This window comes from Alexandromys fortis, unplaced genomic scaffold (assembly GCF_014885135.2).
Source record: "Alexandromys fortis isolate MF-2015 unplaced genomic scaffold, M_Fortis_MF-2015_v1.1 scaffold_11, whole genome shotgun sequence".
Lineage (NCBI taxonomy): Eukaryota > Metazoa > Chordata > Mammalia > Rodentia > Cricetidae > Alexandromys > Alexandromys fortis.
The window spans coordinates 725,084-751,992 of NW_026067912.1; the positions used below are offsets into that span (position 1 = coordinate 725,084).

Here is a 26,909-nt window from a genome sequence, read left to right on the forward strand (position 1 = left end):
AAAAAAAAAAAAAAAAAAAAAAAAAGAGTAGAAGGAATGAGAACATGAGCAAAAAGATCAAGACCATGAAGGGCTCATCCACTGAAACAGTATACCGGAGCTAATGGGCGCTCACCAACTCCAGCTGGACAGGGAAGGAACAAGCATAGGACCAAACTAGTCCCTCTGAATGTGGTTGACAGTTGTACGGCTGGGGCAGACTGAGGGGCCACTGGCAGTGGCACTGGGATTTATCTCTACTGCATGTGCTGGCTTTGGGGGATCCTATTCTCTTTGGATGTATACCTTGCTCAGCCTAGATGTGGTAGGGAGGGCCTTGGACCATCTACAAGGCAATGCTACTTATCCTCTCTTAGGATTAGAGGGGGGTAGGGTGGGAGGGTATGTGGAGGGAATAGGAGGAGGGGAGAAAGTGGGAATTTGGATAGGTATTTTTTTTAAAAAAAAATCTAATAAAAAAGAATTAGGATGATGTGAACTGTGAGTTTGAGTATAAACAGCGGAGGGTCACCCTCTCCACCACTGCTAGATGAACCAACACAGAACATAGCCCTGCAGCTGGAAGGCTGTTTGCGCTATCAAATCCAGTTGCTGTCTTTGAAGTCTCAGGTAGAGGGCCCCTCAGAGGACCACTGGGATTCAATCTGTAGGGTAAGGACTGTCTTCAATTATGTATACGTTGTCTTCAGCTCGGGACCGGAAAACCACTGTGTTTTGCAAAGCTCCAATCTTAGAGAAATGGAATGCTGCCAGGCTGCAGAGAAAGAGAGAGAGATGTAGAAGAAAGAACAAGAGGTTACCTGTCAGGTCTAAGCAGAACTTTCAATCATGATGTATGCTCAGGACTCCAGGAGCTCCATTCACAAAAACTCTAACTACACAGGACCCCTATCCTATTATGTCATAGAAAAGTTTGTTTGATAGCTAAAGAATAGGTTTTTTTTAAAAAAAAAGAGAGAGAGAAAGAGAGAAGTAGCTCATATTGGAATCCTTCAAGATAGTAATGTAATAAAAGACAAAAGATAGAGATCAAGACAGAGAAATATCTTGGCATCAAAATGAGGTACCTAAGCAGAATGTTTGTTTTGGAACTGGGCTAGATGACTTGTGTGTTTACTTTGCATTGTGATGCTTTAGAAAGACTAAGGAGAGCCTGGTTGCCTGAGAGCCATCCCTGGAGCTCACAGAAAAGGCAGAAGGAAAGAGCCAGCTCCACAGTGTTGTCCTCTGACCTCCACAGATGCCACACATCCCCCCCCCTCCACACACATACACATCATGCTCACAGTGATACAAAGTTTTCTTTGTTTAAAAAGAAAGAGTATTGAAACCTGCATGGCATCTAACCCTCTAACACTAAGCATGGAGTAGAAAACATGTCATCACAAAGCAGCTGTAGCTGCTGGTCTGGGGCACAATTTCAAGGCTACTGTATGCCACACATGCGCAGACACTGCATGCACAAAAACAGCAGGAACTGCCCCGGAAGGAATTTGGGGAGAGCACAGCAGGTCTTTTCACTTCCCCTATCCCGACAGCTGTGGGAGGGGCTTCCCTTGGAGAGCTCATTCCATACCCATGATCATCAGGGTGGGCACAGTGGACTAATATTTGAGCTTCTAGAACTCACGGAGGAGCAAACAAAAGAAAAAAAATAGACTAACTCAGGGGTGGTGTTTTGACAGTGGGGTTTTGTCATTTGTGGTCATTTCTACCACTGAAATGTAGAACCAAAATGAGCGTCTCCAGTTGGCCACATAGGAACAAACAACTGTGCTGAGAATTATGAAGGACAAGAGAGAGCAAGCTCCACTCTGCCTGGACAGTCACATATGTAGGGAAACAGTGTAGGGTCAGGACATTCATGAGTCATATTGATAGAGCTGACAGAAAAAGTCATGAGAAAACTCCTAGAATCTTTTGTGTATTGGTTAGTGGGGTTTTGTGGCTTGCTTTCTTGCTTTTTATTTATGTTTTATTTATTCATTCATTCATTCACTTATATTCATTTGCTTGTGACAGGGTCTCACTATTCTTTTCCTGGCTATCTTGTGACTTCTTCAAAGACCAGACTAACCTGAAATCATAGAGACCCACTTGCCTCTGCCTGCTGTGTTGGTATTAAAGGAGTGATCCACTACACATGGCCTTGTTTATTTATTTTTAGACAGTGTTGCTAGAAGTCTGGGCTGGAATGAAACTTATAGCCCTCCTGCATTTACTTACTGAGTGTGGAAATAACAGGTGTGTGTCCCCTTCACCCAACTTCTCCCCTCTTCTTTATGTGATGCGTTTTCTCCAATCTTTTCTTTTAAATTAAAAGTGATTAAAAAGTAACTTTGGGGACTGAAGAGTTGATCAGCAGTTAAGGATGCTCATTGTACAAACCACAGAACCAGAGTTCAGATGTTGCCTTGGGTAACAGGTGGAACATATCCTGCATGCTCACTGCCCTCCTCTGGCCTCCATGTATGTGTTCTTGCACACACTCGTCCCTGTCCTCTCCATGTCCCTGTCCCCTGTTTCTGCCCCACCTCTACCTATCCTGCCCTTATCTTTCTCACATTCAAAATAAAAAAAATGTGAATTAAATGTTTCAAAACGATGCCTTATCAATACAGTAACAAAAATTATGGACTAAAATAATGTTGTGTTCTTCCAACTCTCAGGAATGGCTCCTTTCCTTTTTCAGAAAGAGTTAGTTTGCTTTATATTATTTTATTTACCAGTTAGATCTATAAGCATGGGCTCCTGAGGTTGAGGCCTCATATTTACAAACCTGTTTTTAATCAATAGGATGAGACTAATTATTGTTCCTACCTTATAGATTTATTACTGTGAAGGGAAGAAGTGACTAATAAGAAAAGATAACTGTATCAGGAACTTCTAATGGACTAGCTCAAGACCCAGTCTGCGGCTTGATTCTTTTTTTTTTTTCTTTTTTGGATTTTCGAAACAGGGTTTCTCCGTTGCTTTTGGTTCCTGTCCTGGAACTAGTTCTTGTAGACCAGGCTGGCCTCGAACTCACAGAGATCCGCCTGCCTCTGCCTCCTGAGTGCTGGGATTAAAGGCATGCGCTACCACCGCCCGGCTGCAGCTTGATTCTTATGCTTAACATAGACATAAGTCTATGCATTGCAGCCTGAAGGACATGGAGTTTTTGCTGAAATAGATACATAGCCCTGTGTACATCCAATCTTTAGCCAATTGAAGAAAATTACATGGCTGTAGACTAAGGCAGATAACACCGGAGAGAATAAAAGAACGCCCCAAGTACAGTAAACAAGACAAGAACGGTGAAGCCCAGCAAGGCAGACACCAGTGTAGTAAATGGGGGGGACTGATGTGGAGACACTGGCCATACACAGTTCTGTTGCACTCCCGGCGGACTCAGAAATAATCTTCCTCTAAATCTTATGCTCCCTTAGGTCTTCCTAAAACACCTCACCACCTAAGCACGTCATTCCCTGCACACTTCCCCCAAAGCACCCAAAAGGACTTTTGTACTAGATTATATGCTTTGACATATATTTTATCAGTTTATAATAAAAATAAATACTCTATGAAAGAAGACACTGAAGGAAACAAGAGTGAATCAAAGTAACTTCTTCAGTACCAGCTCCAGGAAGCAAAGCCTACAATTAATCCAGTGTCTACCTATAAGAGATTAGAATCAACGGGTCTTCTGTTTCTGTCGTACCATAAATGCAGGGAAATAGAGAACACAGATAATACCTTTGAGAAATGAGATAATAAGAAAGGGGCTCATTAAAATTTATTTTGGGACCCAACCTACAGAATGGAGGCCATTGTGGAACACACCTGTAATCCCAGAGTGAAAGACTCAGAGGCAGGAGGATTGCAGGTTCCAGCCTGGCCTTGCTACATAGCAGGTTCCAGGCCAGTCTGGACTACATAGTGAACCCTGTCTCAAATCAACCAACCCAGCAATGAGTCAATTAGTAGAGAATGATTTAGTACAAAAGAGAGCATATTCCCAAGATTGTTGTTCAAAAAGATTCAACACAATCCACACATTCTTACCTTAAAGACTGCGACTTATTTCTCGTACAGATGTACCCTATATTGGGGTGGGAGGAGGTGGGAAGAAGATGAAGAGAAAATTGCACATGTTATCAGAGACACTCATGACACTTTCCCCTAAACAAGGATGTTGTCTCTATTTTTGATTGAACCGTCCCCGGGTAACTTTGGGTAATTCCTTCCTATCCCCCACAGGAAGGATTGTCTGCCCCTTCACTGTCTGGTGTATTCACCCACGTGACCTAATGTACTGGAGTGAGAGGGACTTTGTTCACTGAGACAAACAAAAAGTCTCAATTTTTTTTTTCCTAATGGACTGCCAGAGAACAAACCCGTAAGGGAATAAGAAACAACTTTGGACTAAGGAAGGGAAGACACTTGTGGTATTTTACTCAATTTCTATGTAATTTTCCCTTTCAGACATGATCTGATATGTAGCCCAGGCTAGCCACAGACCTTAAGGATGCTGGTATCATAGGCACATGGCACTGCCACCACCTTAAATAATCATTTTGGATAAACAGCTTTTAAATGATTAGAGGGAACCATCTGAAATCTGACAGGCATATCCTTATTCCCCAGTTCCTATGAAGCAAGTTAGTAACGGGCTCATGCATGGGGTTTTGTAAAGCCTATGGCTGAAGTTCATTGACTTCACAGAGAGAAACACTGTGTACAGCTGTACAGCTCATGGAAACAGCATGTAGGCCTGGGTGCCACCTTCCAATTGTCCATTCCAGCATTAGTCAGGGGGCTTCCCACCAATGTCTCATTTGCCTCTTCTACTAAGTATATTATAGAATATTCAACAGTATCATTATGGGAAACAAACAAGATTCCAAGGGTAGAACAGGAGAGAACACATCAAAGGTGTTTTAGTGATTTTAAAAAAAAAAAAAAACCTATCAGAAATCTCTTGTGCGGTAATATTTAATTTTTATGGAGAATATAATGATTTTATTTTTGATGGCAATGACTGGAAAACAAAAGGCAGGGTTAGGAACAACAGTGTTGCTGAGGACTGCAGCCTATTCCTGTGAGCCCAGCACTGGGATGTGGGAGGCCAGAGGATTTGGATGTTGGGGGCCAGTCTCTGCTACCTAGTAAGGCCAGAACCAGTATGGAGTACATGAAGTCAAGTTTTATAGAATAGGAATAGGAGTCTTTGGAGACACAGTAGCAATGGTTCAAGGTCACTGAGCAGAGCACTCACCAAGCATCAGAAATCAGTCTGCATCCTAACACATCCCTTGGGGAGAAAAGGGTTTAACATGAGAGCCTTAGATCTGGGGATACACAGGCCATGTCAACTCAAAGCCCCTATTGCATGTGGGTTGCTTAAAGAAAGCCTGAGAGCCCTGGCTCTCCTTCCTTGGGGACAGCTGTGAAATGACTTACTAGTGATAGCCACGGTGCTCACAAGCAGCAGCAACAGCAGGACAGCGATGGGGATGCTGATATAGAAGCCGCTAGTCACGTTCTTCTGTGCCTTCCCTGAAGGGATCAATTCCTAAGGAAACAATAAATAAAATAACAGTAGAAATAAATAACCAGCAGTAAACACAAGAGACACCAAGTGAGAGGACCAGAAAACATATGCTCGACATTAACCTAGACTCTGGGTTCTAGAGATTCATCTTTGCTTGCCTGTGGCTAGTCTGGAGTATGCAGGAAGACCCAAGAATCTGAGGTGGTAACAGGGAGTGGAACTCCGAGAAAATGTGAAATCAGTGTCTTTGGTGATGATGGAAACTATGGTGGTCTATGTTGCTCGAGGCAATTACCTGGGTAGATGCCTCAGCAAAATTGTAATCATGTACTTAATGTGGGTTCATACATCATGTATATGATTATGTCTGCCTGAATAGTCAAAAGGTATTTTCTAAATGTATCCTCTTATGGTATTAAAAAATAGATCATTTCTCAGTTAACTTGCTCTCAGTGTGCTCAGGTCTTAGCCTGGTCCTTCATCACAGACCCTACTTGTCCTGTAAATGCAACTCAAGATTCCATACAAATAATAGCAAATGATCAGCATGGAAGTATATACACACAGACAAACTTGGCAGGTTATATTAAAGTTTTTAGGAATATATTTATATATTAAATTTGAATATATGCAATATATAGTACATAGCATATACAGTTAATAGTTATATGTATGAATAATTACACATATTACTATATTATATATAATGTACAATGATATATAACATTTTATACATGAGTTAATATATTTAAAATTAAAGAAACAGAGACCATGAATTATAAAGAAAGCAAGAAGAGAGTATATGGAAGGGTTTGGAGGGGGCTGAGAAAAGAGAAAACAATACAAGTATATCCAATAACTTTCTAAAAATAGTAGAAAGACTCTATTCATGGTTGCAGCCCGATTACTACTGTATGATCAGATAGAAATGCAGAATATCCCTACTGCCCTGGTACAGGTGATCAGGGATCAGCACACACTGAAATAAACAGGAGATAGGCTGGGCAACAGGTGAGACCCCTCTAATAACTTGGCACTAATCTACTAGCCCTAAACAAAGCCCATGCATGGTTTAACTGTGAGGAAAGGGAGATCAGAGACCAAGTCTTTGCCCGTGTGTGTGCCTGGAGTCAAAATTCAGGTTCCTTTGCTCTGTTTAGTCAGAGAGAGCAGGGATGAGGTAGCTAAGCTCTGTGAGTGCTGTCTCTACGTCCTCAACATGTTCACTGGGTTCTCAGGAAAGGGATTCTCAGGTATTCTTGACAAACACTGTGGGAAATATAGACGAAAATAAGGTTTGTTTGTTGTTCTGACAGCATCTCCTGATCCCAGGCTGTTCTGAACCCCACTAGTTGACAATGACCTCAAACCTCTGACCCTCCTTCCTTAATCTCCTGAGAGCTTGGACTGCACATGTGTCTACCGTGCCCGTGGAACATTTACTTCAGAACATGTTCCTGATTATGAATGGCAGCAATGCTTATCTTTTTTCATTTATCTTCACAATTTTTCTTCAACTTTTTAATGAAACAGAGTCCACGAAGTTGATTTCCTGGTTCAAGATGTAAGCTACTATTGATAGGCCTGGGGATGTACACCTTACTTCTAGGACCTGAGAGGTGGAAGCAGGAGGGTCAAGAGTTCCAGATCTTTCCCAGATACATAGCAAGGTCAAGACCAGCCTGAGCTCCACGGGATTCTGCCTCAAACAAACAAACAAACAACACCCTGAAAACAAAACTGTGTACTGTTGTACATTGGTTTCAATGCACCTAGAGACAACTTCGCATCTTCAGAGTCCAGATTCTACTACAGCTTATTCTGAATTTAACTCCAAATTATTCCTTTGTTCTGCTAAGCATGACCGTTTCTCCGATAACCGAGGGCAAGAACAACCTTGATATGCAGCACTGTTTTGTTTTACAGAGTCATAAATCTGCTCCCTCAGCAACCCATACTTACTGGTGTCTGATATTTAACTAGTATACACAGATTCTTTCCATAACTGCCAGACCACTGGGTGCTAATGTCAATTAAGTCCTTATATTTTTAGTGTCAGGATGGGCACGTGACACAGGTCTGTAATCCCAGTACTCGGTAGGCTGAGGCAGGGAAGATTATGAGTTCTAGGCCAGCCGGAGTTATAAAATGAAATCATGTCTCAAAGAATGGGGGCAGTTGGTGATATTCATTCATTTTATGAACTCCGGTTCATAAAAGACAGAGGCAGAAGGGTCAGAGGTTCAAGGTCATCATTAGCTATGCAGTATGTTCAAGGTCATGGGTTACAGGAGATTCTTTCAAAAAAAAACAAAAAAGGAGACACTTTTTTTTCAGCTGGGTGGTAGAAGCACATGCCTTTAATCCCAGCACTCTGGAGGCAGAAGCAGGGGGTTCTCTGTGAGTTCCAGGCCAGCCTGATCTACAGAGTGAGTTCCAGGACAGGCTCTAAAAAGCTACAGAGAAACCCTGTCTCAGAAAACCAAAGGAAAACAAACTTACTTTCAGCCTTTATATGTTATGTTCTGACTGTCAATAGGTGTAAATGCCTTTGGCCATTTGACCCTGTAGAGACACGTTCACCTTGTCTTGAAGTGTATTGTTGTTGCTTGATGGTTTTTGGCAGTTCAAGCCCGGGCTTTGCACATGCTAACAAGGGTGCTGCTACTTCCAACAGCCATATAATTCTCACAACCCCTATCTGGCTGTTTACTTACCTCAATCACGATATTTTTCCTGTGCTAATTACATACACTAAAATAAACCTTGCTTCTTCCTGGAGCCCAAACAATTCTATTGATAAATTTACTTTGACTATTTGTAGAGATAGAACTCTGTCAAGAATTCTGGAAGCAGAGTGCCTTAGATTTTTTTTCCTCAAGCTTAGTAGACAGAAACTCCAGGAAGAATCATGCAAAATCTAGAATGTCTGAGGACTTAATAGCTCATGTGGAGGTCTGTGTATGAAAAAAAATATCACTAATGGGGTCTACAGAGAATGGTCAACAGGCAGAAAAGCAATATAGGGGCAGTAAATGAAATCTTGAATTTAAACATCCTATGTAAGAACCATATTCTTTTTAATTTCTTTATTTTTATACATTTATATGTTCATTCTTCTACAGTTTTGAGGCACCATCTCACTATTTAGCCCAAGTTGCCTAATGGTCCAGGCCGGCTTCAAACTTCTGATATCATTAATTAACTTCCTGAATCCTAAGACTAAGGAAGAAGCCAGAATATCTGATTCGTGACTTTTCTTCATTTTTTTAATGCAACTATCTGTAAACTAATTTTATAGACAATTTTTTTCCTTTTTTTATTTATTTATTAAAGATTTCTGTCTCTTCCCCACCGCCGCCTCCCATTTCCCTCCCCCTACCCCAATCAAGTCCCAATACCTAATCAGCCCAAAGAGCAATCAGGGTTCCCTGCCCTGTGGGAAGTCCAAGGACCACCCACCTCCATCCAGGTCTAGTAAGGTGAGCATCCAAACTGCCTAAGCTCCCACAAAGCCAATACGTGCAGTAGGATCAAAAACCCATTGCCATTGTTCTTGGGGTCTCAGTAGTCCTCATTGTATAGACAAAATTTTAAGTACAAATTGTTTCCCAAAAAAACATAGAAGCAAATACAGCTAATAAATTAGAGGAATATGCTTACTGTATAAGTATTCCAAGAGTCGTCTGAGGATATCACAGTGTTATTCCAATCTGTTCAACAAGAGAGAAAATTAATTATAAATACAAGAATTTAGATGTTTTTACTATAACTGTAAATATTACCCACAATGCCAATGTGTCTTTTCCATGTAAGGGTGGGATTTAATTTGGACAACAAATTTTGAACATTTACGTGTTTGAAGTGTATTTAAAATGTCTATTTTATATAACAAGGAATCTATTATTTTCATTGTTTCTATGTGTCTATGAATGAAACAGAGTCCTCTTTCCGCTGATGTCTGGCATATTTAAGGTTTGTAATATTCTGACAAGGAGTTCCTTAGTTACATTTTACAGATGTAGAAGAAGACATCAGATGACAACATATTTCAGATTTTAGCAAATGGCAGACATCTGTGCTGTCAGTGTACAAACAGTGCCCACATAATGAGTGGAAACACTACCGGTCTATGGGAGTCCCCAACAACAGCCAAAGAACGAATAAAGTTGAATGACTCGTAGCCCCCTCATTCTCACTGTACTGTGTTTACATTTTACTCTCTGTGAGAGCCCTGACAAGGAGCCAAAAGCAGTGACTAGATGTAGGCAGCATCTACAGTCTGGGCTCTGTTTGTGAGCTAGGACCTTAAGTAAGACCTTGCACGAACAAGAGAAGTGATTTGGTAAGGTGAAGCTGAACCAGAGAAAACTTGAACTCAATCCTGACCATATTCATTAGCAAAGTGACCTCATAATCAAGGTGATACAATAAGCACTTAGGAATGCACGCATGGGCACTCAGCACTGTAGGAACACGGGCGATGTTATTATTGTTGTGTGATGGAAGGAGCAGGGAGCAGGAGCGTGAACACTGTGGAGTTCACTTTAGAAATATCGTACCGCTTATGTAATAAGAACCATTCAAAAACTTCTCCAAAGAAGTGTGCCTAGAATAGAGGACAAATGGAAAGGTGTGTGTCTCCAAAGGGAACTAAGGAGTTTCCCCAATCTAGCAGTGGCATAAATTGCCATGAACTAATGAAATGGGATGGCGCATAGGGTTCCTGAGAAGCACAGATATGAAAGGCAGGTGGTGGCCCATGTGACACCCAAATCCCTTTCAATCCTAATATTTCTTGCTTTTGCAAAATATTCACCAAGGGAGAGATTCCATGAGCAATGCAAGGACTCACCCAGGAACCTCAAATTACAAGGCCAAAATGCCAGAAGTCTCAAGGAAACCAGGGACCCAGCTGCTTCGTTCCCTGATCCCCACGGCAAAGCTCTTCTCTGAGCAGGGTTAGGTGACATAGGCTTACAGAGCCTGAACCCACTCCTTCCTTCTTCTTCACACCTGGAACAGTGGCAGACAGCGGCTCCTGCTGCCTTGTGTTTGGATCTAGTTTCATTTTGTTTTTCTGCCTGCAAACAGTTCACACTAAGGATTTCCCTCTCAACAGCCAAAGGTTGCCATTAGCTAATCCTTCCCAGCTCTGTGGATTCAATTGTGGCTTTAAATTAACTAGGGCTCCTTTGTTCAGAGATGATGCTTCTTGTGTGTCCCCAAGGGAAGGAAAGGGAAAACCAGCCCCATCAGCACTGTCACAAAGGATCTAACACTGTGCAGGAACATCTTACTTTTAGATCCTAATCACCTTCCAGATGACCTTGGCGCTTAATTACACATTACCAAAGGAAATTATGGGGACACATTCTGATGACACTGTGATTCCCCTTGTGTACTTAAAATTGACAAAGCAGGAGAGGAGACTCTACTATATACATCCTCATCTTACAGTAGCCAGAGTGTTTGCCTTCTCCCTAGACTGGGCTTTCAACCATCATCTGCAATTTTAGGAAACAAAAACAACAACAAAACCCCTAAGATTACACTAAAACACCCCCAAGAGGTCATATGGATTCATGAACCAACACTTCTCTTCTATCTCAGTTTTCACTCAAGTCAATAACCTATCCATGTTCTCCAGACTCAGCCCATGAGCCCATCCCCTGATGCAGGCAGAAACTAAGTCTTGAAAAGTTCTGTCAACCCTGAGGGATCCTCGTAGTTCTTTGTGCAGGTGCCTGGAGCAAAGGGGTTTCCTCACAAATCCTATGCTCCACGTGCCTAGTTATAGCCTAGAGGTCTTTGCACACTGGCGAGTATCCAGGTCCTTCAGGGTCCTCCTGCTTGAAAGTACCAGCAAGAGGAGAGGGAAATTACACCACCCGTCATATTATCCTAAAAACAAAAATGAAAAGCTCTGTGACATTTTCTCTTGGCAGAAGCCAGCTTTACCCTGGGAGAAAGGCAGCTTTTAGGGAGCCTTGGGAATCCCTCTAAGAGCTCTCTTTTCACTCCCAGATAAAGGTGTGAACCTATGCTTGCCTTCAGGATGATAATTTGAAACACGAACTATATGGCCTTGCTCTAAAACTTGAGCATGTTAAATCATGTCCTAAAATGTTGAATTTGATGTTTGTGTTTTTATCCCTAAAAGGACATACATTGGACTTTTCAGGCTACATGAATAAACTGAGAGCTCCTTAAGCAAACCTTTAAAAGGCATCCATTGCTCTTTGGAAGGATGGTGTATGATGTCTTTTTAGCAAGGATGCAAAAACAGCACAAATCCTCCAAATATCCCTGCTCATGACCTGGGAGTCAGAAGAACCAGCTTCCAACTCAAGGGACCAGGGACAGAGTCTGAGCCACTCTCTGTCTTCATGACTTCCACCAAGAACTGTCAGTTCTTGTCACTATGAAAGAGGGACAGATCACAGCTATACAGGACATAACAGTCAGAGAGGCACTGCATCATAGAGCATGGAGCATGCTGCCTGATGTTCAGGAAATGCTAAATGGCATCTTCCCTGAACTATGGCCTCAGCTGGATGGCCCAGTTTCAGAATGGATGTCAAGGGTCAAGAGTCTCCCTACCCTGACTCTAATTCTCAGTCGGTCCTTAGATTTTCAGCACAAAGTCATGTTCAACTGATCCAGATTCCATCAGCTTTCCTAGATCAATGATCCACCTAAGTCTGGCTCGAGTGAATCCCGGGGAACAGAGAGATGGTGTCCTCCATCTTCAAGCTCTTACACAGCAGAGGGTGAATGCAACTTAAGACTGGAAAATTATAGACTTTGTGAGGCTATTGTTGGGACACAGCTAAGAACTCTTCACCTATATTATATTTCTGTCTTGACTCAGTGTCTGTGTGTCCTACAGACACTTATAATAAGGACTCTGGGTCCTAAACCACATTGAGATTTACCTGGTGTGTGAATCTGTGTGTGCGCTGGTGTTGTAGGAGTAGAGGTGGAGACTCTGGGTGATGCTGGTTCACGTGTGGGTCCTGTTGACAGAGTCATGGGTCTTCCTGTAGTTGTGGGTCTTCCTGTGGTTGTGGGTCTTCCTGAAGTTGTGGGTCTTCCTCCGGTTGTGGGTCTTTCTGCGGTTGTGGGTCTTCCTGTTATTATGGGTCTTGTTGGAGGACTTGTGGGAATTTCTGGATTCGGAAATCAAGATGAAACAAGGACGAGTCAACAAGAAGAGAGAAGAGCTTATGTTGTAGTTGTAGCACCAGTGAGAGGCTGTCTACCAAGGCTCCTCTCCTGGACACACATCTTTGTCAGTGACCAACAAGGACAGGGTAGGGCAGGGCAATGGAGACAACTCCCCGATAGGAGACAAATGCACTGACAACATGGACATGAGAACAGAGCCCGTTCCTAAGGACACACTTTATAAATGACAGCTGTCAGGTCCTCAGATCTCTCAGCATCTCTGAGACTGAGAGGGTACAGGGGACTAGGACTTCTCTCAGTGATGACTGACTTCACCCATGGTTTCCAGGTCCAGCATGTTCCCTTCAGTCAGTCCTGAGAGAACACAGCATACGGCCCTGCATCTTAGCACACACACACCACACAAATCCCACCACAAACGGGATTTTCACATTTGGGTAGAGAGTGGACATTAACTTCTATGGTTTCTTCCAATCTAAGAGAGACAAGCTGAATACCCCTTATCCAAAAATGCTTGGTATCCAGAGTTTAAGAATTTAAGTCTTCCTGAACAATTTGGAATATCTGGAATATAAATAACACCTCATATTTCAGGCTCAGATATAAACATGGATTGATGTAGCATTCATAGAACTACACATTACATATATACCTTAAAAGATAACTTTATAAACTGTGAATGATGCTGCACGTGATAGTTTCATGGCATTGAATTATTCAGGTGTATTACCAAGTTTGTGCTCAAAAGGATCTGGATTTTAGAGCACTGTAGACATTCGATGTTTGGATTAGGAAGGTTCACAAATTCACAAATCAACAGCATCTCAAGTGCTGTAAGCCTCCAAGCAGCTGCTGATGGTCTCAGTGTGCAGGGTTCTAAGACAGGAACTAAGGCAAAGTGGTGCTGGCATCACAGTCAGCCAGGACTCAAACTGTCTGTGTCAGCAGACATGCCATCCCTGTAAGTTATCGCCCTTGATCTTAACACTGCTAACTACAAAACAAGTCCTCAACAATGAGGAATAGTTGCTTTGAAAACTCTTCTTTATGTGGGATACTCTTCTAATTCCTCAATCCACTGTGTGTTTATCTTTAAATAAAGAAAACCTGTAGTGTTCCTATAAAGTGTAGGGAGGTGGGTGTGGAGCATCCCCTCCTAAATTCAATACATTTATTTATTCATTTATTTGTGTGTTTGTAATATGTCACAGACGTGGATGTCAGGGGATAACTCTGCAGAGTCTCCTTCTACCACATGGGCCCAGGGATTGAACTCAGGTCACCAAGCTTAGCACTGAGCACCTTTCCCCACTGAGCCAGCTCACTGACTCTGAGGCCACTTTTATGTAGAGGGTCAGATATAAGTGTTTTTGTTTCAGGAACATTAAAAATGGGTGTTCAGGGGCAAGCCCTCTTGTCAATCATTTTGAAAGTCATTGCTGACAACATAGCAAAGAGGCTGTGCTACAGGAAATATATTCACACCAGCGAGTGGGTCTATTACAAACCTAGCCTGGTTAGTTCACTGACCAGTCTAATGTGTGGGCAGAGGCTTGAGAAAAATACAAACCCTCCCTGGAGAGTAGAAATCTCTGAAGGAGAAAACAGCAATCACAGGAACAATCTTTCTGAAAATCACTATGAGAACAACCAGGAAAGATTCAACAGATTAGGAGCTATGGTACACTTGCTCTGGGGAATTATTCTCCCAAGTAGTGGAAAAGTCCAAAGGAGCCAATAAGGGTCCTAGGACAGGGGGATAGGTCTTCCACTGTGTTAAATCATGAGAAAATGTCGACTTGTCTGTTAGAGGATGAAGCAGAGTTGCTGGATCACTTATAGACTCACTCAAATAGTGACTTTGTAAGCACTGACCTGTTAACAAATTTCTAAACTCATAAAATATTCAATTAATGAACTGAAATTAGTAATTATATGCTATGATGCCATGTCCATCCTTCTTCTAGTGCTGAGGATATAACCCCAGGGTTAAAGGCAGGAATGTGTGTTAGACAAATGTCTTTCCAAGCTATAACTGTAATTGTTTAAGCAAAATGCTTGCAGGATCCCCAAATGGCTGCAGTGGGCAGCAAGGCCATGAGACCATACTGCAGAACTCCAAAGTGGTGGCAGGCAGCAGGCAGCAGTTCCTGAGAGTAGCCAGTCCCATACAGGGATGGCACAGTTCCCCAAGTGGCTGCAGTGGGCCACGAGTCACAGACAGGGAGCCATGTGGTGGTGAGAGACCTCGATGGGACAGCCAGTCCCACAAGGAGAGACAGACAGATGGGTAAGCCATGAGACCATGCTGCAAATCTCTGAAGGCAGCTGGTCCTGGGCAAGGAGTCATGCAGCAAACAAGAGACAGAGACATGGATAGGCACACCATGCAGAGTGAGGTTGGATATTTATTTAGTGGGTTATAGAGCAGAAAAGGGAGAATGAATGAAGAAGAGAGAGAGAGAGAGAAGGAAAAGCACTTAGGCTGGAAGATGAAGATTAGCTTGCCTCCATGGAAGGGGGAGGGAGTGGGTGTGGTTTATCTCTTAAAGAGACAGAGCAGACCACTACAACAATAGCCCTTATTTGTTTATTATATTTGCAGTTCTAGGAGCAGAAGCCAAGGCTTCAGGCATGCTAGACAAATTTCTACACATCCCCTAAGGGAGTTGTTTTATTTTTTGTTTTTTTTTAAATATTTATTTATTATGTATACATTATTCTGTCTTCAGGCCAGAAGAGGGCACCAGACCTCATTCCAGATGGTTGTGAGCCACCATGTGGTTGCTGGGAATTGAACTCAGGACCTTTGGAAGAGCAGGCAATGCTCTTAACCACTGAGCCATCTCTCCAGCCCCAGGAGGAGTTGTTTTATAAGAGAACTCTCTCTTACTCCCCTCCCCTGCCTCAAGTCTGTCTCCTCTCTCTCTCTCCACCCACTGTGTGTGTGTGTGTGTGTGTGTGTGTGTGTGTGTGTGTGTGAATGTGGGTTTATTCTCTTGTGAGTGAGTACTCTTGGAGGCCAGAGTCATTAAACTTCATCTAGTTAAATAATATAATTTCACACCTGTGGTAGGTACTTGGAACCTTAAGTCTCTTTCCCATTGCTGTCTCTATACATCATTGTCTGCATATCCTGCCTCAAAAATCAAACAAAGGAAGGAAAAAAGGAAGGAAGGAAGAAAGGAAGGAAGGAAGGAAGGAAGGAAGGAAGGAAGGAAGGAAGGAAGGAAGGACAGAGGGAGGGAGGGAAGGCAGGAAAGAATGAAGAGAGAGAGGGAGGGAGGAAGGAATGAAGGAAGAAAATGTAATGAGTCTAGATTTGGGGCTTTCATGAACTTCTTACTCATAGAACATGGGCTTGAATCTTTAGACCAGAACCCATAGTCTGAATAGGTCAAGCCCCACCTCCTCACTGCTCTGTGAAGCAGCTAAGAAACTCTATTATGTGCCCTAACAGCTCCTCCAGATTATTGGACCTAACCAAGATCTAAAGCCCCATACTCTGTCCCTTATGCTATGGTGAACCAAATCACATGACAGGAAACTTCCCTCCTGAATGAAAAAAAGGAAGCAAAGGAATATATGACTACTTCTACCTATGGTGGAAGAGATGGTTTATCATAGATATGAGGAAGAAAACAGACAGAGGCACCCAGAAGGTTCCAGAGTGAACATGACCAGCTAACTGAACTGGCCATGTGAGGAGAGGGGAAAGACAGGAGCCAAGATTGGTGACCAATAGGTCAAGAACCCCAAAGGGCCTGTGTAGTCAAAATGGCTGGGTTATATAGGGAAGAGCAGCTGGGGGAAGGGCAGCCCAGCCGAGTCCCTGGGCTGGAGAATTGAGAGTAGGGGTGGGGTGCACCAGGTACTGGCCTTGCTGAGAAAAAAAGTAGCCAGTGTCTGCTTTGATATGTTAGTAAAGACCTTAGTTACCCTTTACCCTGGGACCTTGCACCTAGAACTGCCACCACTAAAAGATTATGACAAGCCATACTTTCCCCTTGCTCTGGGGACCAGCCGGAGACTCCTCAGGGGGAATGCTGAGAGGATTATTTTGCAGGCTGCTCTGTGAGGAGGATGCCCTGTCTGCCCTGCCATTCCAGTAATGGCAGCTATCTCTCTAGTCCTCCTTATCCCCATCTCCCTCCCACACTCCTGCTCTTAATGAAGCTCCTCTCCAGGTTGTAAAAAGAAGGCCGTCCTTCCCTGGAAGCCTCTTCATACCCCATCAAGGAATGAAGTTGATTGTATCATTTCTGTCTAATTAGCTCTCCCTCCCAGCTGGAGGTCTGATCTTGGCCTTGAGGCCTCCTCCTTCTAAGAAAGCTCATTGGACGGAATTGTGTGTCAGTGTCTTTTACAGGCTAACAGCTGTTGCTCATGCTATTACATCACCGAGTGACCATGAACAGATATTGGAGGGGACACTCTTCTATCAAGGCATTTCCATTGTTCAAGCAACACATTGTATAATATGATATGATGTAATTTCAAAGGCCCAAGGCAGGGCAGACAAGGAATATAACTCTCCACCTATACATGGGGCCTGTGTAGGGTTTGGCCACCGACAGGATCAATAAAGACCAGCCAGGAAGTAGGCCTGAGTTGCCATTTACCATAAGACCACATCTGTCTCCAGGAAAGACCACAAATTGAAACCATCTAGGCACCACCCAGGAACGTCCAAGGGGATGTTCTAACATTCCAAAAGAAATACCTAAACTTCCAACCATTGTGGATGAGATCGCCAAAGGTCCCTTAGGCCAACACACGCCCATCCCCTTTCACCAAGACACCCCTAGACAAATGTCAGCCAGCGAGGAATCCTGAATCTTATAAATCCCCCCACCCCAAGCTCTGCCACAATAAAACCCCCACTCCAACTAAACTCCAGTCTCTCCATTCTTGTACCGCTATGTTGGACACATAGAGGGTCCTAGATTGAGCTTTAAAAAAAGGCTCTTAGCTTTTGCATGTGGATTCGGATTGCTTAGTGGTCTTTTGGGGGACTCCACAAACTGGGCATAACAGTCTGTGCTCAGCAAGGTCACCTGACCCTTGTGGAAGCCAGCTCATCAGTGCAGCAGCACCCTGCATGGCCTGCTTTTCAGGTTCAAGCCCTAGTGCTTTTACTGTGTTGGGAATGGGTGATTTAACGTTCTAAGATATAACCACAGAAAAGAGACAATTCTTAAAATCACATACTTTCATCTTAAAGCTCCCCACTGTGTTTCAGGAAGGAGATGAATGCAGTTTCACGGACCAACAAGACTTCCCCAAGTACAGTTAGGACATGAATCCCGATTTAGGTCTTGAATTAAGATTCATTTTAGGACTTCACCTAAATAAAGTTGTTCAGTGCCTCTAAGGAGAATATTTAAGGCTGGGTTTGGTGGCACTTGCTTGTGTTCACAACACTGAAGTCAGAGGCAGGAGGATCAGAAGAGCATGACCATCAGAGGATAGCCTGAGATACAGGAGAGCTGGTCTTTACACAACTCAAAAGCAAGCGTTTAATCAAACATGTTCATAAGAACTTTGTGTTTCCTTGTTCTAGGAAGAGAACAAATTATTAGCAAACAGAGGACACAGCTTACTTACAAGAACTAAGGAAAAGAAACAAAGAAAGCTTACCTGGCTTGATTTCCAATGAAAAGGTCACTTTGAGATCATTGAACCATCCAGGGACCTCCACACGACAACAATACAGACCACTGTCACTCGGGACAGCATTCTCTATTGTCAAGGACACGTTTCCTCCTGAAATATTCCCCTTTAGCTGGTATCTGCTGCTCCTCTGATAGGTGACGCGGTATCCATTGGTCCAGATAAGTGTGTTGGTACAATGAGAAGACGGGCATGCCCCTTGGCCCCAGCATGTGGTAAAGATTCCACCACGTGTTGAGTAAGTACACGGCAGTGTGACAGGGTAACCCACTACCCCCTTCACTAATTCATAAGAATCCACAGCACCTGTGATGTAAGAAGGGGAGAGAAAAGAGGAAATGGAGAGTTAGTATCCAACATTTTCCCAAAATTTTGCTGTTGTTCTTAGGAAAAATTATGGGGAGGGTGGGCTGCAGTCCTTCATTTTTATTGTTTTGTTTCATTATTTTATTGGCTTGGTTTGATTTTTTTGTGGGTAGGCATAAAAGGAAATGACAATTTAATTTTTGTTGTTGTTATCATTTGGTTTTCTGAGCCAGGATCTCACTTTATAGCCTTGGCTGACCGGGAACTTGCTGCATGAACCAGGATGACTTCAAACTCTCAGAGCTCCGCTGCCTCTACCTCCCCAATCCTATGATTAAATGTCCAGTTTTACTGCTTGAATTTGAAGACTGTAAACATTTTTGTATATTCTTCCTCAGTGTGATCATTTAATGGATACATTTGTGAGCAAAACAACTTATCTGTGGCATGATATTCACTCGCTTTTCTTCTTCTTCTTCTTCTTCTTCTTCTTCTTCTTCTTCTTCTTCTTCTTCCTCTTCCTCTTCCTCTTCCTCTTCTTCTTCCTCTTCTTCTTCCTCCTCTTCTTCCTCCTCTTCTTCCTCCTCTTCTTCCTCCTCTTCCTCCTCCTCTTCCTCCTCCTCTTCTTCCTCCTCTTCCTCCTCCTCCTCCTCCTCCTCCTCCTCCTCCTCCTCTGCTGCTGCTGCTGCTGAGTGTGTGTTTCTTTTGGAGACAGGGTCTTGCTCTATGCCTCATGCTAGCTGAGAAATTACAGTCCTCCCACCTCTGCCTCCTGAGTGTGGGGTACTTAGCATACGCCACTGAGATCAACTCAAATGTTTCATTTTTGAACATTTTTAAACTTTATTTCAGTAAATAAAGTGGGTAATGCTTGTAAACCCAGAACTCAAGAGTAAATGAGAAACTCCCTTGTATACCCAGAACTCATTTGTATTCCTAGAACTTACTTGTGTACCCAAAGCTCACTTGTAGTACCAGAACTTGGGAGGTAGAGGGAGTAAAATGAGGAATTCAAGGACAACTTAAATTCAAGACAGGCCTAGATTTTGGAGACCCTCTCTTAAACTATCCCTTCTTCTTCCTCCATACTCCTAAGGCAACAAAATCACTAAATCTCCCCCACTTCTGATCAAAGAGCAGAGCCAGGGCTTTGGAATAGCAGCGTTGGCTTCAATCAGAACTTTAGTAACTTCAAAGTCAATATTCAGAAAGGGTTTTAGAAAAACACCTGGAGAGCCAAGCGGTGATGGTGCACACCTTTAATCACAGCACTCAGGAGGCTGAGGCAGGTGGATATTTGTGAGTTCAAGAACTGGAGACCAGCCTGGCCTACAGAGCGAGTTCCAGGACTGGCTCCATAGCCAAGGAGAAACCCAGTCTCAAAACAAACAAAAAACAAAAAAGGAAAACCCCCAGGAGGGACTGAACATTATTCTGAACTTTATGATTAGCCCTTCACAAGAAAAAAAAAAAACTAATCAAACAAAGACAGAGGTCCCTTCTTATAAGTTGATGACATTCTAGAACTTGAGCAAAACCCACTTATAAAGTAAGACCACATAGCTGAATAATATGCAACCAGTAACTTAAAGATGCAATTTTAAAAACTGAAATAATTACATATAATTTTTGCGGAATGATGGAATAGAATTCCCAATACCATCAGCTTCAAAGGTTGCCTTTAAAGTAACTCTGAGGGCTGAGGATGGAATTCCATGCTATAGTGCTTGGACTAGCCCATGCTAGCCCCTCTGTTGGATCACAGCACTGGAAACAAACAAATAAGCTAACAGAAGTACAAAACAATGAACTATGATATTCTCTAACTAATCACTTATCTGCGGGCCAAGGATGAGAGTCTGGGACATGATCCAAGAAAGCACAGTCCTAATTGCATAAAATGAATGTATTCCTTCCTGAAGCATACATTACTTGATTTGTCAAATACCTTGTTTCGGATCACAAACAAAATACGTGCTATTTTCATTAAGTCATAGGAATAGATTTTATTTCTCACCAGTGATCTCAGCTCTTAGGAGAATCTCAGATCTAGAGACAGGAGGATCAGAAGTTTGAGGTGATCATCAGCTAGCTATGGAGTCGGAGCTAGCCTGGACTAACTTAGAGCCTGCCTCAAAGACAATTATGGTGGTCCTTCTTTCCCCCTCCCATAGAAAGCTTTGAATTAGAACATTTTTAAGATAAATAATTGCAGATGGTTTAAACAAGCAAAAATGCACAAAGAAATGCAAAGAAGGCTGATTTTGATTAGCCATCCTGCATGGAAAACACTGTTTCTGATTTTTTTATTAGCCATTGACTATCACATGTATGCATGTGCACTTAGCCCATACTTAGCCCATGTATGTGTATGTTCCCACACCTTGCCTGGCATGTTCTTGGGGATCGTGTTTATCTAGCCATAAGTTTTGAAATTCATACAGGTTAAGCAAGTTCTTTGGATCTATAATTTACCTGAGTCTCTGCTCATTACATAACCCATAATCAAAAAAGCCCAAGGATTGTCATCTCTCCTGTCACTCTAGCCTCCTCAGCATTCCCCAGCTCATCCACTCACTTACCTGGGAGAAGAAGTATGAGGCCAGAAATGAAGACTTGAGGCTGCATCATGGTGCTGACCTGGAGGACAAGGAGAAGAAGCTCTGGTTGCTGTGGCACTCAGCACGCTGTGCCCAGGCAGGTCTGCATTCTGACTGTGACTCACACAGGCCTCTCTGCCAGGGACCCTTGTCCCCAACACCCTCTTCTTTCCTGGTCCTTTCTCACATACAGCCAGCAATCTTACTTGTAGTCATGACATAAATAAGGTAGCAAACAGAGAAAACTGGAGGCAGAGACAAGAGTGTGTTCTCTTGGTAGAACTCTAAGCAGAGACCAGCCCTCTAATGGCAAAGACGGACTTGCCTCTCAGTGGACACAGAGCTGTTTCTGCCCAGCTGGTCCCTGAATCTCAACCACCTTAATCACTAGCAAGATGTCCTGAGCCAGAATACTGCTGCACATGGTATCTGAAACAACATTTTCCTGGGGAACGTCTAGAGACACACAGAAAAACACTGAGTACAGATCCAAACCTTCCATTCACAGAGCCCCTCCATGCCTAGATTTCCTCCTAGGTAAAATAGCACTAACGTTTGCTCAGCTTTTGGAGAATCTGCTGTTGAAGGAGACAATGGGTTACTTACTCACAGGCACCAAATCTTCATGGAACTCCTTAGGCAGCTACTTTTAAACCCAGTTATGGAGGATGTTACGTGTATTCAGATTTCAATATCTGGATTTAATCGTTTGCCTCTTAATTGGTAAACCATAAAAACATGAGTAAGCCTGCCTGGTACTTCATTAACTCCACTTCTAGTCAGAAGAATCCATGACTTCCTCTCAGAGAGGAAAGTGCGTCCTTTTACCAGTCTTCAAGATGGAAATAGCTTTCACGAATCTTCCATGAGCTCAGCATCTTCAGGCCTGGGGCCCTGCACTATTACACTAACAGCCCCTGTCCTTAGAAGAGATCAGAAAACTAATGCTACAAACTGGTGGCCAAACAATGATCGTAATGGACATCTCAAATGTCTTATTTTTTTATTGGAAGATAACTCTAGAACATATAAAACCAATATGAGACACAACTATCTTGCTTTTTATCATGCTTCCAATCATCCTGTCCCTTTACAGTTCTATTGAGGAAGGGAGGTGAATTTGGGCATTCACTGCCTCACACAGCTGGCTACCCTTCTTGATACAAACTGTCTCTGAGCCATCTCTCAGGGTGTCCTATGACCTACTTGCTTATAAAATTAAGCAAACAGACATGGATGGTGAATAGCTTTCCAGGTTCCCAAAGGAAACCTCCACATTCTGAATTTATCTGAGTAGCTAGGGGAGTTCTACAATGGAGTAAGTGCCTTCCTTGCTGATGGCTGGGAATCCCTTTATTTTCTGTCTTTATATGCTTGAGAAGAACATACTAGAGGCCACCAAATTTTGAACTGTAGTTCACTGTAAAAGCCACACCTGTGAAGATCCTGCAGGGAGACTTTGGAAGGATGGAAAGTTGTAATTCAAGAGCCTTAAGTAGCATAAATTCTCTCTGTCCCCTCAGTGCCCGTTTACTACCTACCCCTGCATCTCTGCTAACATCCTATGACAATCAGGAACAACTTCTGGAATGTATTGTTACATTTTCACACAGTCAGCTTCCACCAGCCCCATAGCTAAGAATTATAGAACACCAGAAATCTAGAGAAGAGATCCCTGGGTTCTGCTGTGTCCCATCTGCCTGATGTTCCCACCAGGATCCTTGGTAAAGGCATCAATTTATGACTTCCTTTTGTCCTGGGACTATAAAAATTCACATAACCCCTCCACAGTGGAGCATGAAATTCATGATAAAACAATCTGTGCCTTGCTCACTAAAAATTGGATCACAGTAATCCCTATTTCCTTTGGAATAAAAGCAGCCTTTTTCTTTTTTTATAATTTCTTTTTATTTTATTTGCATTGGTGTTTTGCTACATGTATGTCCATGTGAGGGTGTCAGATCTTGGAGTTATAGACACTTGTCAGCTGCCATGTGGATGCTAGGACTTGAACCCAGGTCCACTGGAAGAACAGTCAGTGCTCTTAACCACTGAGCCATCTCTCCAGCCCCCAAAGCAGCATTTTTCTAATTCACTAAAGATTATATCTAAATAGTTCTTGTATCAGGTAGTGCATGTGCATTCCAGGGGACACACATGGTCAGAAGACAACTGTGGGTGGCAGGTTCTCTCCTAAATGCAGGTTGAAGGGGTTGAACTCGGGATTGGTGACAAGCACCTTTATCTACCGTGTGCTCAAGGGCAACATCTTGCACTGTCAAAAGCTAGGAGAACCAATGCTAAAGTGGCCCACACAGAATTAAACCATGCCTCCTTCATTCGAAAGGCAACATGTTATAATGCTAAATTTCCTATAACCTAGGACCAGGCCAAATCCCAACGTCCGTAAGAAGAATTTTTGAAAAGATTTTTATGTCAATGCAGTTACCATTAATAAACTAAGGTTAGGGGCGTATGATTCCGCACAATAGGGATGTAAAGTATCTAGAATTGTGCAAGCAGCTTACCACGGGAAAGTGAGCAACCAACGAATAAATTCACAAACAATGAGACAGGCGGTAAATGTGTAATCAGACCATGTCACATCCCTCTGACAGCCCTACCTCAGCTCTCTCAAGGACAGGAAACTCAATTCTTTAACCAGAGTTTTTGCAAATGTCCTGATTATCTAGTCCCTGTCTATCCAGTCCCTGAAGACTTAGTCCCTGCCTAAGGCTCAAATTTGCTTCCCTGACCTCCTGTGCCACAGTCACATGGGCTTTCTTTCTAATTCATCTCCTAAGGTCGTTGCCCAGGTGATGCTCTGCCTGGGCTCTTCTTTTAGCCCAAAATTTTCACTTTTTCTTCCCTCCTACTAAACCCTGCTTAAAAGTCTGTCTGGATCATTCCCTGTGAACTACGAGATTCCACATGAACCAGTCTGAAGCAGCCTTCTCGTCCCTCTCAGATCTGAGTTGCTCATGGCTATCAAGTTCCTATTTCTCTGAATATCCATCAGCATAGGTGTGATGGCCTGGTCTCTGCATCTTTTCCCTCCTGGCCAGTCCTACCAAGTGGAATCTTTGTTATTGTCTTCTCGTTGTTTTAGCAGACCTGACATGAGTTTATTAACAAAAAGCAAAAAGGAGTTCCTAAGAGTAGAGGGCCCCCCAAACTGAGGAATACTGGAGTACTCTAGAACTCCCCCTTTTATTCAGACAGAGTTTCCTTCCTCTCTCACTCTGTTTCTCTTTGTCTGTCTGTCTGTCTGTCTGTCTGTCTGTCTCTCTCTCTCTCTCTCTCTCTGTGTACATGGGCACACATGCATACACACACACACACACACACACACACACACACACACACACAAAACACATTTTATATATGCCTTGCCTGAAACTCACTAAAAGTTCCAATTAAAACTCACAAATTCCTTTCCAATTCCACTTCCAGAATTACAGGTTTGTGGCACCATGTCCAGTCAATAGAACCTTTCTGATAAGGGTGTCACTATGGATGAGCTCTGTGACGAATTGTTGTAGCTACCAGTGACTGATTTAGCACTGGAAACATGGCTAGTACAAGAGAGTTTTTAAAAAAATTGAAACATAGACCTGGCTATACTGGAACTCACTCTGTAGTCCACGCTGGCTTCAAACTCAGAGATCTGTTGCTTCCACACACACACCCCCCCACCCACAAAGGGTTGGGATTAAAGGTATATGCCAACACACCCAGCTAGGTTAAGAAAATTTTTTAAAAGATTTGCTTTTATAATACCTTAAGTTATATATGTCTCTGTGTGGCTCTGTGCACTTGAGTGCAGGTACCTGCTGAACCCAGAGAAATCAGGTCCGCTAGAAATGGCATTATAGGTGGTTCTGAGTCACCTGATGTGGATGCTGGGAACTGAACACACATCCTCTACAGGAGCAGTACAGGCTCTTGACTGCTGAGCCATCTCTCCAGCCTGTTTAAGAAGACTTCATTTTATTTTTCCATCTAATTTGATTTTAATCATTATTATTATTAAAATATCACATGTGGCTACAGTGTTGGATGGCACCCAACTGTAGGTTATATATTCCTTTGAGGAAATTTAAGTGTGGAGAGAAAAGATGAACAAATGGAAACTGAAGGATGTGAGGACAACTCATGCAGGGTTAGCAGGGTAAGAGGACAGGAGGAAATCTCTTAAAAACTGACATGTGAGAGTCAGGAGTGATGGTTTCTACCTATGATCCCAGCACTCATAAGGCTGAGGCAGGAGGATTGCATTTAGTTAAGGGCAGCCTGTTCTACATCGTGAATATCAAGCTGGACAAGGCTATAGAGTAAGACCCTGTCAATAAAGGAAAAAGCAACGTGTGGTATAGTTCTGTAATCCCAGAATTAGAGAGGCTGAAATGGAAGGATTAGCCATGCTGAGCTAGCCCAGGCTATAAGAGAGGCTGAAATGGAAGGATTAGCCATGCTGAGCTAGCCCAGGCTATAAAAAAGGGAAAGCACAAAGAATCAAACCAAAGCAAGTGAAAGGAGAGGATAAGATCTTAAGGAAGAGGTGAAGACCAGAAGGTACTGGAAGTATGGAAAGGATTAAGATGGAAACTAGGAGCTGAGCCATTAAATAACCACAAATACATATGGTTCAGTTTCCCCATACTAGTCCATAGGATTCCACATATCCAGTTGTTGTACCCTAATGTTCACAGAGGACATAACCCAGTGGAAGTTATTGTTTGATTTGTTACTCTTTTTTTGTTTTGTTTTGTTTTGTTTTGTTTTTCGAGACAGGGTTTCTCTGTGGTTTTGGAGCCTGTCCTGGAACTAGCTCTTGTAGACCAGGCTGGTCTTGAACTCAGAGATCCGCCTGCCTCTGCCTCCTGAGTGCTGGGATTAAAGGCGTGCGCCACCACCGCCCGGCTGATTTGTTACTCTTGTAATAAACTAACCACTGCTGTCTGTGGATGTGCACACACCACGGAGCTCACGGGAAGGGAGAAAACACCTGTCGGAAATGGTTTCTCTCCTTCTACCTACTGTTAGGATTTCAGGATCAAACTTGGGTGTCCAATTGTCCAAGCAATTTGATCCCCTGGGTTTTCTCAGGGATTGTGGGATTGTTCTTTGTTAACATGAGCTTTGCAGTCAACTGTGGCATCCTTTAAAGCTTACTCATCGCTTGTAGGGAAGGACTGTGTGACGACAGGACTCAAGAATGTATCAGAATTCCCAGTTCCTTACTAAAGAGCTTCATTTGTGGGAAAATGGAGATAACACATTGCCTTAACCTACCTCAGCTGAGTCTCTGCTCTTTATTGCTGCTGCCCACTCTGAAACAGTTCAGCTGCTTGAATTCACTTTATTTTCACCAAAGCAAGATGTCATTGGTCCCCCCCCCCCCGCAATACTAGGTACTTACTCAATGAGTAAGGAGAACACTCCTGCATTGCTGGTGGGAGTGTAAACTGGTACAGCCCTTTTGGATATCAGTGTGGCGATTTCTCAGAAGATTAGGAAGCAACCTTCCTCAAGACCCAGCAATACCACTTTTGGATATATATCCAAAGGATGCTCAATCGTACCACAAGGTCATGTGCTCAACT

The 26,909-nt window shown here is 43.0% G+C and overlaps 1 protein-coding gene across 3 annotated transcripts in view; it reads right to left on the reverse strand.

Moving 5' to 3' along the window:
- LOC126499351 (hepatitis A virus cellular receptor 1 homolog) overlaps nucleotides 1–21,404 on the reverse strand; it is a 53,788-nt gene extending 32,384 nt beyond the window's left edge. For 2 of the 3 annotated variants that reach the window (XR_007591074.1, XM_050138508.1), the window contains exons 1-6: nucleotides 21,286–21,404; nucleotides 18,365–18,703; nucleotides 12,472–12,705; nucleotides 9,197–9,246; nucleotides 5,443–5,554; nucleotides 4,045–4,081 (exon numbers count right to left, since the gene is read on the reverse strand). Coding sequence is in view for 2 of the 3 variants with exons in the window: in XM_050138508.1 (XP_049994465.1) it covers nucleotides 4,045–4,081; nucleotides 5,443–5,554; nucleotides 9,197–9,246; nucleotides 12,472–12,705; nucleotides 18,365–18,703; nucleotides 21,286–21,334 (821 nt within the window). In the remaining variant the exon portion in view is untranslated. Of the gene's footprint in view, nucleotides 1–10; nucleotides 755–4,044; nucleotides 4,082–5,442; nucleotides 5,555–9,196; nucleotides 9,247–12,471; nucleotides 12,706–18,364; nucleotides 18,704–21,285 lie in introns of those variants that run through there. The other variant, XM_050138506.1, reaches the window with a different exon arrangement.
- Between the last annotated feature and the right edge of the window lie 5,505 nt (nucleotides 21,405–26,909).